Source organism: Hordeum vulgare, chromosome 2H (genome assembly GCF_904849725.1).
Source record: "Hordeum vulgare subsp. vulgare chromosome 2H, MorexV3_pseudomolecules_assembly, whole genome shotgun sequence".
Lineage (NCBI taxonomy): Eukaryota > Viridiplantae > Streptophyta > Magnoliopsida > Poales > Poaceae > Hordeum > Hordeum vulgare.
The window spans coordinates 633,226,245-633,239,090 of record NC_058519.1 but is presented as its reverse complement, the minus strand read 5'-3'; the positions used below and the strand labels follow the sequence as shown (position 1 = coordinate 633,239,090).

At 44.5% G+C, this 12,846-nt stretch overlaps 2 protein-coding genes across 2 annotated transcripts; one reads left to right on the top strand and one right to left on the bottom strand.

Moving 5' to 3' along the window:
• On the top strand, positions 1-3,601 carry LOC123431023 (endo-1,4-beta-xylanase 5-like). Its single transcript, XM_045114844.1, has 5 exons — positions 1-111; positions 218-264; positions 1,592-1,814; positions 1,903-2,069; positions 2,180-3,601. The coding sequence occupies exons 1-5, from the start codon at positions 63-65 to the stop codon at positions 3,413-3,415; spliced, it is 1,722 nt and encodes a 573-aa protein (XP_044970779.1). The 5' UTR covers positions 1-62; the 3' UTR covers positions 3,416-3,601.
• A 5,177-nt stretch (positions 3,602-8,778) lies between these two features.
• Positions 8,779-11,678, bottom strand: LOC123428118. The gene is made up of 3 exons (XM_045112286.1): positions 10,390-11,678; positions 10,139-10,285; positions 8,779-9,427 (listed from the first exon to the last, which is right to left on the bottom strand). Exons 1-3 carry the CDS (start codon positions 11,323-11,325, stop codon positions 9,092-9,094), a joined length of 1,419 nt encoding a protein of 472 aa, XP_044968221.1. The 5' UTR covers positions 11,326-11,678; the 3' UTR covers positions 8,779-9,091.
• Positions 11,679-12,846: the final 1,168 nt, after the last annotated feature.

Genomic DNA, 12,846 nt, shown 5'->3' with positions numbered 1-12,846 from the left:
GAAACATCTCTCCAGTTCAGTAGAAGAAGGGACATACACGTACACGTGCACTGGTGGTCGCCATGGGGAGATTATTATTCATCTTTCTGTTATTCATTTCCCTGTTTGAAGGTCAGATTTCTCTACTTTATCTTGCGGATTGCAGTTCCGAGAGGTTTCTTGGGGTTTATGCGACGCATCTGTAATCTGTTTCTCCCTTTGATGTATATGTATGTAGGGTGGATGGTCCAGTCGGTTCCCTACGATCATACGGCGAGCATCGAGGCAAGTAGCTTTCTTCTGCCCAAATGGATATTTGATTGGATTTGTTTCTCTCTATAAAAAGATATTGGATTTATTTCCCTTCTTTGACGTCATTTTGTTTGGCATGACAAAAGACGAAATAAATCAGGGGTTGCCTACCAGCTGAGGAAGGTGGTTTCATAGTTTTTTGTTGTTGGAAATTTGCTGCTTTACCAGAAATGTAAAACATGCCTTACAGAATATACAATCTTGAAATGTGTCATTTTTACCTACAAGCAAATTAAATGAGTGAAAATGATTACCGCGGTGACCGTAAATACTTGTAGTAGCATGGAAGTACATTGTATTAAAACACTACTTGTCCCCTGCAAAAAAAAAAAAACACTATATGTTTTTAGACGTTCTGGACCAACTTTCATAGATCGTATGTACTGGAGTGTAGTTCAATCTGAACATCGTTTGTACTGGTAGAAATGGACGGGAAGTCGTAAACCAAGAAAACACCATACCAGATCTTGAGCCATATTTTCTTTCTAATACAAAATTATTACCATAGTTCATTGTAATATCTGTTCAAGGTATTACCTAGTACGAGTAGAAGATATGACCAAATCTCTTTTTTCTTCTTTTTCTGCAGAATGTTTATTTTGAGTCAGTAGCACTATTTATAGGGTAGATGGATTTTCCGTCGCATGCATGCCAAACACATGGAAAATTGTAATTTATTGCCGGATGTTACCAGCTCCTTCCAGCACATACTCCCTCCGTTCCTAAATATAAGACCTTTTAGAGATTACACTATGAACTACGTACGGATGTACATAGACATATTTTAGAGTATATATTCATTCATTTTGCTTCGTATGTAGTCTCCTAGTGAAATCTCTAAAAGGTCTTATATTTTGAAACGGAGGAAGTACAAGCCACGCATTACAATAAGTTTTCAACAATCTTTATCACAAACTCAACTCGATGAAAGCATTTCATGATCTGACCTTTTTGGCAACGCCATAGCTCATGATGTTACTATCCACATAGTAACGCTGCGGTCTATGACGTCGTCAAAAGGATCAGATCATGAAATAATTTCATGTCGAGTTCAGTTTGTGACAAAGATCGTCGAGAAGATCAGAATAGTGACTTCTTCCTCGTCTTAAACATGATCTTCGTGCATGCATCAAAGCTGAAACTACCGATTTCCAAAAACTGAAACTATTGATTTCGAAAACTGATGAAAAATGACATTCCCTATAATTAAGATCTTGTAATACTGAACTGTATGCCCAGGATTAATTATTTAATCACATCAAGTAAATAATCTTGTGCCTGATGGACTGTGTTTATCCAGTGCTTGAGCAGCCCGATGAGATCTCTGTACAAAGGCGGCATTTTGCAGAACAGCGAGTTCGACAGCGGCCTGATGGGGTGGCTGGTGCCGCCGGGCGTGAAGGCCGGCGTCAACAGCTCGCAGTCCGGCAACAAGTTCGCCGACGCCAAGAACAAGGGCCAGCCGTCGCACAGCGTCTACCAAAAGATCCAGATGCAGACCAACCACCACTACTCCCTCTCAGGTATAATCCTTTACATATATATCACCCACAAGCTAGGCCATGGATCGGAGGGAGAGTTCTGAACTTGTGACTCCACGCATGCATGCAGCATGGTTGCAGGTTTCGTCCGGCACGGCGGTGGTGAAGGCGATCTTCCTGGCCCCCAACGGCGCGTACATTGGCGGCGGCGCCGTCGTCGCCAAGTCCGGCTGCTGGAGCATGCTCAAGGGCGGCATGACCGCTTATTCATCTGGGCCAGCCGAGTTCTTCTTCGAGGTACGTACGTTACGTTACACACAGGAACTGTTCAACGTAGAAATGAAGGAGTAGTATATATCTTCTGAACCAACAAATTAAACTGTCGTTCATCTTAATTATAAATACAGGCCGATGGTAGGGTGGACATCTTGGTGGACAGCGTGTCCCTGCAGCCCTTCACCTTCGCCGAGTGGAGGAACCACACCAGCCAGTCGGCCGACAAGGTCCGCAAGAGCGCCGTCAAGGTGGTGGCCCGGGGCGCCGACGGCGTCCCGCTGGCGAACGCCGAGCTGAGCGTGAAGCTCCTCCGGCCCGGGTTCCCGCTGGGCAACGCCATGACCAAGGAGATCCTGGACATCCCGGCGTACGAGAAGTGGTTCACGTCGCGGTTCACCGTGGCCAGCTTCGAGAACGAGATGAAGTGGTACAGCACCGAGTGGAAGCGGAACCGCGAGGACTACAGCGTGCCGGACGCCATGCTGGCCCTCGCCCAGCGGCACGGCATCAAGGTCCGCGGCCACAACGTGTTCTGGGACACCAACAACACGCAGATGGCGTGGGTGAACCCGCTGAGCGCCGACGAGCTCAAGGCCGCCATGCAGAAGCGGCTCAGCTCCCTCGTGACGCGCTACGCCGGCAAGGTGATCGCCTGGGACGTTGTCAACGAGAACCTCCACGGGCAGTTCTACGAGTCCCGGCTCGGTCCCAACGTGTCGGCGGAGCTGTACCAGCAGGTGGCCAAGATCGACACGAACGCCACGCTCTTCATGAACGAGTACGACACGCTGGAGTGGGCCTTGGACGTGACCGCCATGGCCAGCAAGTACGCCGCCAAGATGGAGCAGATACGCTCCTACCCCGGCAACGACGGCATCAAGCTCGCCGTCGGCCTCGAGAGCCACTTCGAGACGCCCAACATCCCATACATGAGGGCGACGCTGGACATGCTCGCGCAGCTCAAGGTCCCCATCTGGCTCACCGAGGTGGACGTCTCCCCGAAGACGAGGCCATACCAGGTGGAGTACCTGGAGGACGTGCTGAGGGAAGGCTACGGCCACCCCAACGTGGAGGGCATGGTGCTCTGGGCGGCATGGCACAAGCACGGATGCTGGGTCATGTGCCTCACGGACAACAACTTCACGAATCTCCCCACCGGCAACGTCGTCGACAAGCTCATCGACGAGTGGAAGACGCACCCCGTGGCCGCCACCACGGACGCCCACGGCGTGGCCGAGCTGGACCTCGTGCACGGCGAGTACAGGTTCACGGTGACTCACCCGTCGCTGGAGTCGCCCATGGCGCACACTTTGACGGTGGACGCGTCATCGTCTGCGTTGGAGCATGCCATAGACATCAAGGTGTAGGGATCAGAGACATACGCACTACGCAGCCGTCTAGTGATTCTTTAGAGGAACTATTTCGTAGAGGGAGAGAGAGGCATGCACCGCTGCTGCCCCTCTCTGATAAGATTCTGTATTCTTGTCCTGCCTTTTCTTGCTGCCATCAGCACGTCATGCAGGAAAAATGCAAGGAAATTGTTATCGGACCGAGTTTTAGACCATGTCGCATCGCGTCCACGTGAATATTGACTAGCGCATACATTCATATACTGCAACGAGAGAAGTTATTATTATAGAACAGTGCTAATTACTTCCGGACGTTCTGATTTTAACATTATGTCCGGACATTCTACATCATACATGCATGCAGATATTGGCTTTTCACGCTTTTATCCACCAGAATTAGAAGCTCCTAATTAATTGCATGAAAAAAACAAAATTAATGATGTAAGCATATTCTTTTTTAAAACTGAAAATTTAAAAAGCTTTATAGCTCCAACCATACCTCTGATCAAAAAACTGTTTTCACATATAAGATTTGTCGCGACGAGATCTTTAAAATTAGATTTCATGTTGTTACGTTTCGATCATTTTTTTTCCGGATCAAAAGTCACCAGCTCATGCAGTAAATTATCACGTTTATGATACATTAGTTACCATCTTGCTTTTATAGAAATTACGGGGGCATAAAAATCAAAAATGCTAGACCTACAAAAACTTACAAAGGTTTACTTAACCTTCCAAACTAACTCTTCTCTCCCCCCCCCCTGATTTTCAGTGAGGGTGGGGCCCCTCATCCCTCAGTTACCAATCACAATCTTACACATCAGTTTGTACGTAAAATCTTTACGTAAGCCTTTGTAGGTGTAGCATTACTTCATAAAAATAGTTCTTCAACATTCTCCTCATGTGCAAATAAACTAGAGGAAATAAAAGCTAATTTCGTAATAGATCTTCCCTATTACGAAACTTCAAAATGTTTTGTAGCTCAAACCGTCAGTCCGATAAAAAAACCATTTCACATAAAATTCATCACGACGAGAGTTTCAAAATTAGGTCACATGTTGATATGTTCCGACGAATTTTTATAAGTTTTTTGGGATCAAAAGTTACCACTTTTGGGCTAAGTAAGTTATCACGTATGTGCGACATATGTTACCATGTTGTTTATACAGATAGTACCGGGGCATCAACCTGGTTTCTCCAACCTTCTTATCAGCTCGGGTTGAAGTTACCGCGATGTTTGTGTGTGAATCATCACATATATGATGCATATAGTACCAAACTATTTACACACAAAAATTATTAGGGTATGTTTTTAAACAACCCCCTCGCCAAAGTTATCACGACCGAGGCACATAAATTATCAGGTTTGTGATGTTTGAGTTACCAAGCTATTCACACAAAAAGTTACCGGGGGATATTTCATCAAGCCCTCCCCCCCCCCCCTCGCATGCCAGGACCGAGATACATAAGTTATCAGGTCTTCGATGTGTGAGTTACCATGGTATTCACATAAAAGTTACCAGGAGGATATTTTCGTCACCCCCTACCCCCTCCCCCCTCCCCCAGCGCGAAAGTTACCAGGACTGAGGTACATATGTTATCAGGTCTAAGATGTGTGGGTTACCATGCTATTAGCACTAATGTTACCGCTGGTATTCTATCACACCCTCATCAAAGTTATCAGGACCGAGGCATGTAAATTATAAGGTCTACGATGTTTGAGTTACCATGTTGTACCTAAGTTATCACGTCTGCAGTGTATCTGTTACCATCCTATTTATACAAAAGTTATCAAGCATGTGCATTCAACAAATTATTTTTGCAGGTAAAAGTTTCACAATGTTAATATCTAATTTATGGCATCGACGGTATCTACTTTTCCCTGGTTAAAAGTTATCACGATCTTTGTACATAGGTTATCAGCTCGGCTGTGCATTATCACACTATTTTCACATAAGTTATGGGGGGAGGGAGGCTATGTATTTCAACAACTCCACACCCCACTTTCATAAGTTGTTGTGGTGTTTGTACATAGGATATCAGCTCCGATGTATGTAAACTATCACGCTATTCAAACACAAGTTATCGGGGCGGTATGTTCTCAACAAATTCTTTTCTCGTCAGTCAAAAGATACCATAGGATCCGTAGATAGGTTATCACATCTGTTGTGCGTAAACTGTCATCTATTTGTATAGAAGTTATCGGCTCCATTCTACATAAATTATCATATTTTCGCATCGGAGTTATCGATCTAGTGTTGATGTTACAGTTGCTTTAGACTTGCACGTATAATATAGTTTTGATAAAAAGAAGGTCCTCAATAACTTTTATTTAAACATCATGGTACTTTTATGCACAATATACCTGATCATAGGTGGCCAACGACCTGGCCTGGGCACTGCATGGCTCGCAACACGTCTAACGGATCTGCCCCAACACGTCTAACGGGTCTGCCCCAACACGACCCACAAAGTTTTATTTTATAAACGGGCCATGTTGTGTCATGGATCTCACCTCGCGGCGCAAACAAAATACCGATGGTCCATGATATTTACAAACTAGATATTTACTTACAAATATCATGATAAATTTTGATACGGACAAAAATAAAAATAGTTAAAACGTTACCCAATAACTTGAGTGTAAAACACCTTGATAAGTTATGTACTATAGGCGTGATAGTTTATGTAGTCGAGTCATGATAACTTTTAACCTCAAAAAAATCATCAAAACATAACAACATGAAATCTATTTCGAAGATCTCGTCGCATCGAATTTTTAATGTGAAAACGATTTTTTCATCGGATCAACGATTTGACCTAGAAAACATTTTATAGTTTCGAAACGAAATGAATCTTTTGCTGACGTCATACTATATCATTTAGTTGCATGCATGCACCTAATCGTGAGCAAGGCTGTGCATGCATATGTGATTAGGCTGCATGCATGTGTGGTTAGCCATTCATAACCTACATATGTACGCGAAGAAGGATGGAGCGTGCTTGCTAAACTCCGGACGGTAAGAAAATAGCAATCTCGATTACTATATCCATCAAAATATATATCAATGCGACACGACAACATCCAAATGATACCACATAACAGCAGATTGAAATCCACTCTCTGCTTTGTTGTGGTCACCTGATGAAAGTCTAAAACATGGATTATTAATGCAAGATTGATGGACTCCGAAAAGATTAATTCATTAGTAATACGGTCTCCCATCATATTAACAAACCCGAAATTTGATCTTACTTACGAACCCGCTTAATTCATATTCATGCATCCATTCATGCAAACCCCAAAATTTAGAGCCAACCGGCTTTGGTAGCCCCTTAATTCCTTATTTCCCTCCGTTCCTTGATTCTCGAAGTGACTTTCCGATTTCTACACAATTTACAAATGTATATAAATTGATGTATTCTTGTGTAAAGAGTCGAGGTGGGACTTTCAAACTAAATAATAAACCTTAGCAATGGAGTGCTTGCATGCGTTCCGTCAACTCACGCTGGCACGGCACGGGGAGCTTGTGTTGGTACGAATAATTTGTTGGGCTAATGCACACTACGTGAATACTTTAATCGTTTGCGATTAAAACGTGACAACTATGTGTCCCAACATTTAATAAGGCCCCATTTGTAAGAAAAATATAGCAAAATTTTGTCTCGGATTTGGCCAAAAAATATCACAGCATATTGGTGTCATATATATATTGGTGTGCATTATGCCAAGTTTCATGAATTTCAGCTGAGTTTTGGATTTCCTTTAATTTAAAAATGAATATTTTCAATGTATGCGTGTTGTCTAAGACCCAAGATTTTCAATTTCAACGACGCCAAGATGTACATTTATTGCATGGGGACCAAGCGTGAACCTCATTTATGGCACATATGATTTCCCCTATGAATTCCTAGAAACTCAACTGATGTACTTTTTTTTGAATTATATATGAATTTTTCTAATTTTAACACAGGCTCATATGTTTCATGTTTACTACATAAAAATTGTTTGACGCGCCTCGAAGTGGTGGGTTGGGTGGCACACTTCCTGACATGAGCATGTGTGTGTGGGATTGCCCGTTTGGTGAGGCAATTGCCACGACAAATATCAAAGTCATGCATTGAATATTTAAAACAAGACACAACATTAACGTAATACATATATTTGGAACATACATATGCACTTGGTGGTGGTCATCCCTCGAACAATCCCTCGTGTGTTATTAGCTGACGTGCACATTCGCACGCCCACATGGTTTATCACGTCGAACCGCAATGAAAGGGGTTTGACCAAGTTGGATTCATTTGGTCGGTGATGCGGTAGATCATGGTGAGATCCCACACCAAAGTTTGACACGTGCTTACTCATGACTCCCTCCTGCTGTTCAAAGTTGACGGGGTGGGAGGAGACATGTTGCACATATTTAACTTTAGTGTGGGGACTTTCCAATTTGTAAAGCACGCATCACATTAAAATCGTGCAAAGTGCATTGTGCCACAAAAAAGCACACCCATACATATGCTTGGGTCACATATAACTCCTGGTTGTCCTCAGCGGCTCCCTCACATGCATGTTCATCGGTGATGCGTCCATCTATGGGGCCCATTGGTCAATCACTTGGGACCTATTATGGTTTTGATCAAGGTGGGTTCTTTTCAGTATGCGTTACGATATGCAAAGACAAATGTTTAAGATCACGCATACCCATGAACCTATCCCACCATCTCGAAATTGGGGGGGGGGGGTGTCACATATATATGTTTGTGCCTCATGCAGTCGTTTTTTTTGTCAAACACCCTCTCACGTGGTTATCGGCGTCACACCCATCCATGTTCACTTGGGCCGTCACTTTGACCGACGTGAGTAGAGAGATGTTAATTTGATCAAGGTGGATTCTTTCTGTTGGTATATTAATGTATGTAGTTGACAAGCATTGAGATTCTGACAAAAACTCAAACGCATCGTACACACTAAAAATGCACGAATTTTAACCCGTACCTTTTAAATTGTGACGGACGGGAGAATCAGTTTAGGAACATTATACACCAGCGCGATAGGCCTGTAATCCTTTATTTCCAAATACACTTCTTTCTTCGGCAGGAGGGTGATGAAGGCTGTATTAATGCCGGTCAGATCACAGTCAGATCACAAGTTATTTAATAAGAACTGGTATGCCTTGAAAACTGAAATGGTGTCCAATTTGGATTCATGTAGCGAGGCAGACCAGCTTAGGGTTGCTGGCCTTAATATTATCTCGGACACGTATACATTTTCAGGGTCCCCGTCCGCAAACATTCCGGTTAAGGATCCACATGAGTGTTAGACCGGGCTCTTGGAGAAGAAACAGAAAAAAAGGACAAGGAAAGAAGCAGATGAAGAGTAAGTGCAAAATGGAGCTTGTAATAGGATACGGTAAACATGCTGCGACTTTCAACAGAGATAACATAGAAGTGACAAAGGATATCTAAAGCAGGACGAACGCTAATGCATACGTAAAACAGAAAAAACACATTACATACTAGTGTAGTGTCAGAAAACGTGGGACAGAGGGAGTACTGAACATGACGCCATGCAGTGGTAATTGAGCTCCAGAACTAAGCTAACTAAGTGGTTGCCATCAGTCATGAGCAGAGATGGTGCGCTGAGAAGCAGCTAGAAGCATGATGAGACATAGTATTCCTTGAGAATATCCGTCAGCACATTATTATCTCCAAGGATGAAGGGGATCCATCTGTGAGTCGCTCCTTGATCCGACACCTCCGATCTTCATCCACCTGGGATCTCCTCGGGTCAATGACATCGCATTCCTTGCATGAGTTTTCACCACGCAGCTCGATTCTCCTCAACCCCACAGCTCGCTCCATGACTAGCCTTATGTAGTTTGTCACTTTGTCTTCCTCCTCGAAACCGTACATCCAGAGCAACTTCAAATTCAGGTGCTTCAAATCCTTGGATGGTTCCCACACCACGTTGGGCTTCTCGGCATTATCCTCATACCCTATGGCACATGCATGCCGACTTCGAGATAACTTCAGTCAAGGGCATCCAAGACAAATAACACATGTTAATTAAACTTGACACCAACCCATGCAGGACAATGTAATATGTTATTAAACTTGACACAAACCCAGCCAGGACAATGTAATCACAATTGAAACTAAATATTTCTGCCATTTAATAACTGGCAACATGCTCACTACTACTCCCTCCGTTCCTAAATACAAGTCCGTTTTTGAGATTCCACTACGGACTACATACAAAGCAAAATGAGTGAATCTACACTCCATAGTAAAATCTCAAAAAAAAAGACTTATATTTAGGAACTGAGGGAGTGGTATCTAACATAAATTTATGCCGGTGTAGAGCTTGGACGACCTTGCATGAACTAAATGCTAGGCAAAGTAAGACATGGAAATATGCTACAGATAACTCTAACACGAGGTACAATCAACATTATTTTTTTAACTGTCTTGCATGAACATTGTCTCTGCAAAATTTAAATGGAATGTCAAAACTTCCGTTTGCATTGCACTCTCACACATATACAATACAATCCATGTGTTCGATATTATCCCAATTACTATGCGGACTTTCAATCACTCACCAATTCTAATCTGATTTTCAATATGTGATAGATTAGAATTGGTTAGTGATTGAAAATCAGTTTCGCTTACTGGTATGTTGTTTAATGCTGAATATTCGGAAACATGTCCTGCTAGGCGGAGTCATATCACACATACTGTAAACTTCTGTAGGGCAGGTGCGGCTTCAAGGATAAATAGGGTCCAGCTCAGATCACATTCAGGGAAGATATTGGAAAGCACCACATCCGTCAGGTTTTTGAACATAGCAGTAAGCCCCTTTGGATGTTCGGGCTGAATCCAAATCTGCAACAAGGAGAGGAACACAAATAGACAGATGAAATTGGTAGAGAAGACCATATGATCTGTGTGCAGAAGAAATTTATATGACGCATAGAAATTAGCTTTACCATTTGGTGGCCAAAATTAAGATGCAATTTTGACAGGTTCGTTGCACTCCTTGACAAGCACTCGCTCAGCATGAATGGAGCCTGCAACACCTTGGCCTGACGAATGAGGCTGACTTCACAAAGCTCTGGAACATAGCCGAAGCAAACTGGAGGGTTGTCTAAGCACCAGTGGTAGTGCACTTTACTGAGCTTGGGGACATGGATGAGCTCAATCCGCGCGCACACAAAGTGGATGAACTCGAGCTCCTGGAGTCCAGAACAGGGTGTATCAATTCTGAGTGTGGAGTGCTGATGAGCTAGTCTGCAGGATCTCAGGGTAAGGCACTTGAGCTTATCGCAAGCGCTAATGAGGTCGGTGACATCAGAGTCCCCGAAGGCAAGGCCCTTGAGGAATAGCCTTGTGAGACACCGGAAAGCGACCTTGTAGGCGCGGGAGAAGGACATGAATGTCTGCCCAAACTCGACGAGCTGACGGACAGCGTACTCCGCGGGCAGCAGGGATATCCGAAATTCGAGGGAATTGATGTTGCCACAGCTGACAACGTCCTCAACGGCGCGGCCGATGGAGCTCAGATGAGGGGCCGAAGGGTAGAAGCAGAGGCGGAGGGCCTTGATGGCACAGCTGCGCGGGCTTTCGCGGTTGCTATCGGCCGAAGGGCATACGGAGAGGAAAGCGCCCACGAACGCGTCCATGGTCTCGGCCAGCGTGGCGCGGCGGAAGCTGCGGATGCCGAGTGCCAAGAGCGAGAGCTGGTGAGGGAGGCGCCGCCACCGCGTGGAGACCGCGCCGGCGCGAACCGCGTCACGCAAGTCAAGGCGCTCGAGGATTAGGAGGAGGAGTTCGTCGGGGAGCGCGCTGATCCTGTCTTCATCTCGGGTGACGTTGAGATTGAGCAGCGGCGACTCCATGTCCATTGTTGGGATTGGGAGGCCCATTGATGGAGGGAAACCCTAGCTAGCTAACCAATGGCGAGATGCGCCCAAGGCGGCGGCCTACTTCACTCCGCTTACCACCTCCCGCCGGCAGATCTGAAACATCGCGCGGCCAGATGGATGGATGGATGGATCCAACTCCCGCCGCCGCCGCCTCCTCCTCCTACTCTTGGATCCATCTCCGGCGTGCTGCCGCTAGTCGCTGGGATGCATGATTAGATTTGGATTTGGTGGTTGCTTCGATCGTTGGAGCGTCGCATTGGAGTTGGACTAGATTAGTGCTGTAGCAATACTAGCGAGTGAGTGGATGTGGATTGGTTCCCCCCGGCGGCCGAATTTGTGCGGAGAGACGCAAGGAGCAGGGCAAAGGAAGGGGATGGGACAAGGGCACCCGACCATACCTGGCCAAACGGTTGGGCCGTGCCGTGCCGGCCCACGTGCCCGGGGTGCCGACCCAGGCACGGCACGCGGGGTAAACGTGCTGGCTCGAGGCACGGCCCGGTTTGACATGCTGGCTCGATTACACTATTTTTTTTTCTTTTATTGTAAAACAGACCAAAAAATCTTAAAAGAAACTAAAAAATATGAATTTTAACAGAGTATTACATGAGATAATTCTAGAATTTTATTAGCGTAGGTCTTATTAAAACCTTCCATTCTATAAAAGTAAAAGAGTACAAGTCATCCTTTAAAAATAGTAAAAGATTAAAACATGAAGAAAGGAAAAAAGTTACAAAAATAGGAGTACATTACATGTCATGCTCTAGAAATCCTCCAACCTTGCGCCGCAAGTATAGCCGCCGCCTCCGTCGCCTCCTTCATGTGTGTCGTCTTGTGCCTCATCAGATGGCCGATTCTCACATTTTGTTTCACGAGCAACTTCTTACTGCATTGATTGCACTTTGCGAAAAACTAGGCGAGACCATCCTCATCTCTAACAAATTCTTCATCGTAGTAACTCCAAATAGTACCACGACCGTGTGATCTCACAAGACCCTGAAGAAAGTTTTAATTTGCATCATTCATGTTTGTATGTGTAAAATGAGATGGAGTTTGAGACTTTGAGTGTGAGAAATGAGAGAGTGGGCATCCTTTTTATAGCCAAAAAATGGCACGTTAGGCACGAAAAATAACTAATTAAGAGTTTAAGACAATGTACGATTTGGAATAAATCTTGAGCTTTATTAGTGGCTGCCTCATTACAACCTTCCATCCTTGGAAAGTAAAAGAGTATAAATCCACGCTCTAGAATGACAAAAAGGAAAGAAAAATACAAAAGAAATAAAAAAGGACTACACTACGCCAATGATCTACCGACAGGTCGATGACGAGTCTTCGTCAAAGCCCATATCTTCAAACATGGCTAGCAGTTCCATGTGTTTTCTGCAGTGTGTTGGGCTCTCCTTCTTGATAACTCCCCATCTTTCACGGACATTGATACGTCTCAAACGTATCTATAATTTTTGATGGTTTTATGTTGTTATCTTATCAACTTTGGATGTTTTGTTTACCTTTTATATCTTT

What these genes read in the sequence shown, in the direction of transcription:
- LOC123428118 (XM_045112286.1), bottom strand. Translation starts at nt 11,325, where the DNA reads ATGGGCCTCCCAATCCCAACAATGGACATGGAGTCGCCGCTGCTCAAT. An exon ending in TTAATTTTGGCCACCAAATG is followed by an intron (nt 10,286 to 10,389) that starts GTAAAGCTAATT and finishes TCCTTGTTGCAG; the next exon opens with ATTTGGATTCAGCCCGAACA. An exon ending in CTGCCCTACAGAAGTTTACA is followed by an intron (nt 9,428 to 10,138) that starts GTATGTGTGATA and finishes CCTTGACTGAAG; the next exon opens with TTATCTCGAAGTCGGCATGC.
- LOC123431023 (XM_045114844.1), top strand. Translation starts at nt 63, where the DNA reads ATGGGGAGATTATTATTCATCTTTCTGTTATTCATTTCCCTGTTTGAA. An exon ending in ATTCATTTCCCTGTTTGAAG is followed by an intron (nt 112 to 217) that starts GTCAGATTTCTC and finishes ATATGTATGTAG; the next exon opens with GGTGGATGGTCCAGTCGGTT. An exon ending in ATCATACGGCGAGCATCGAG is followed by an intron (nt 265 to 1,591) that starts GCAAGTAGCTTT and finishes GTGTTTATCCAG; the next exon opens with TGCTTGAGCAGCCCGATGAG.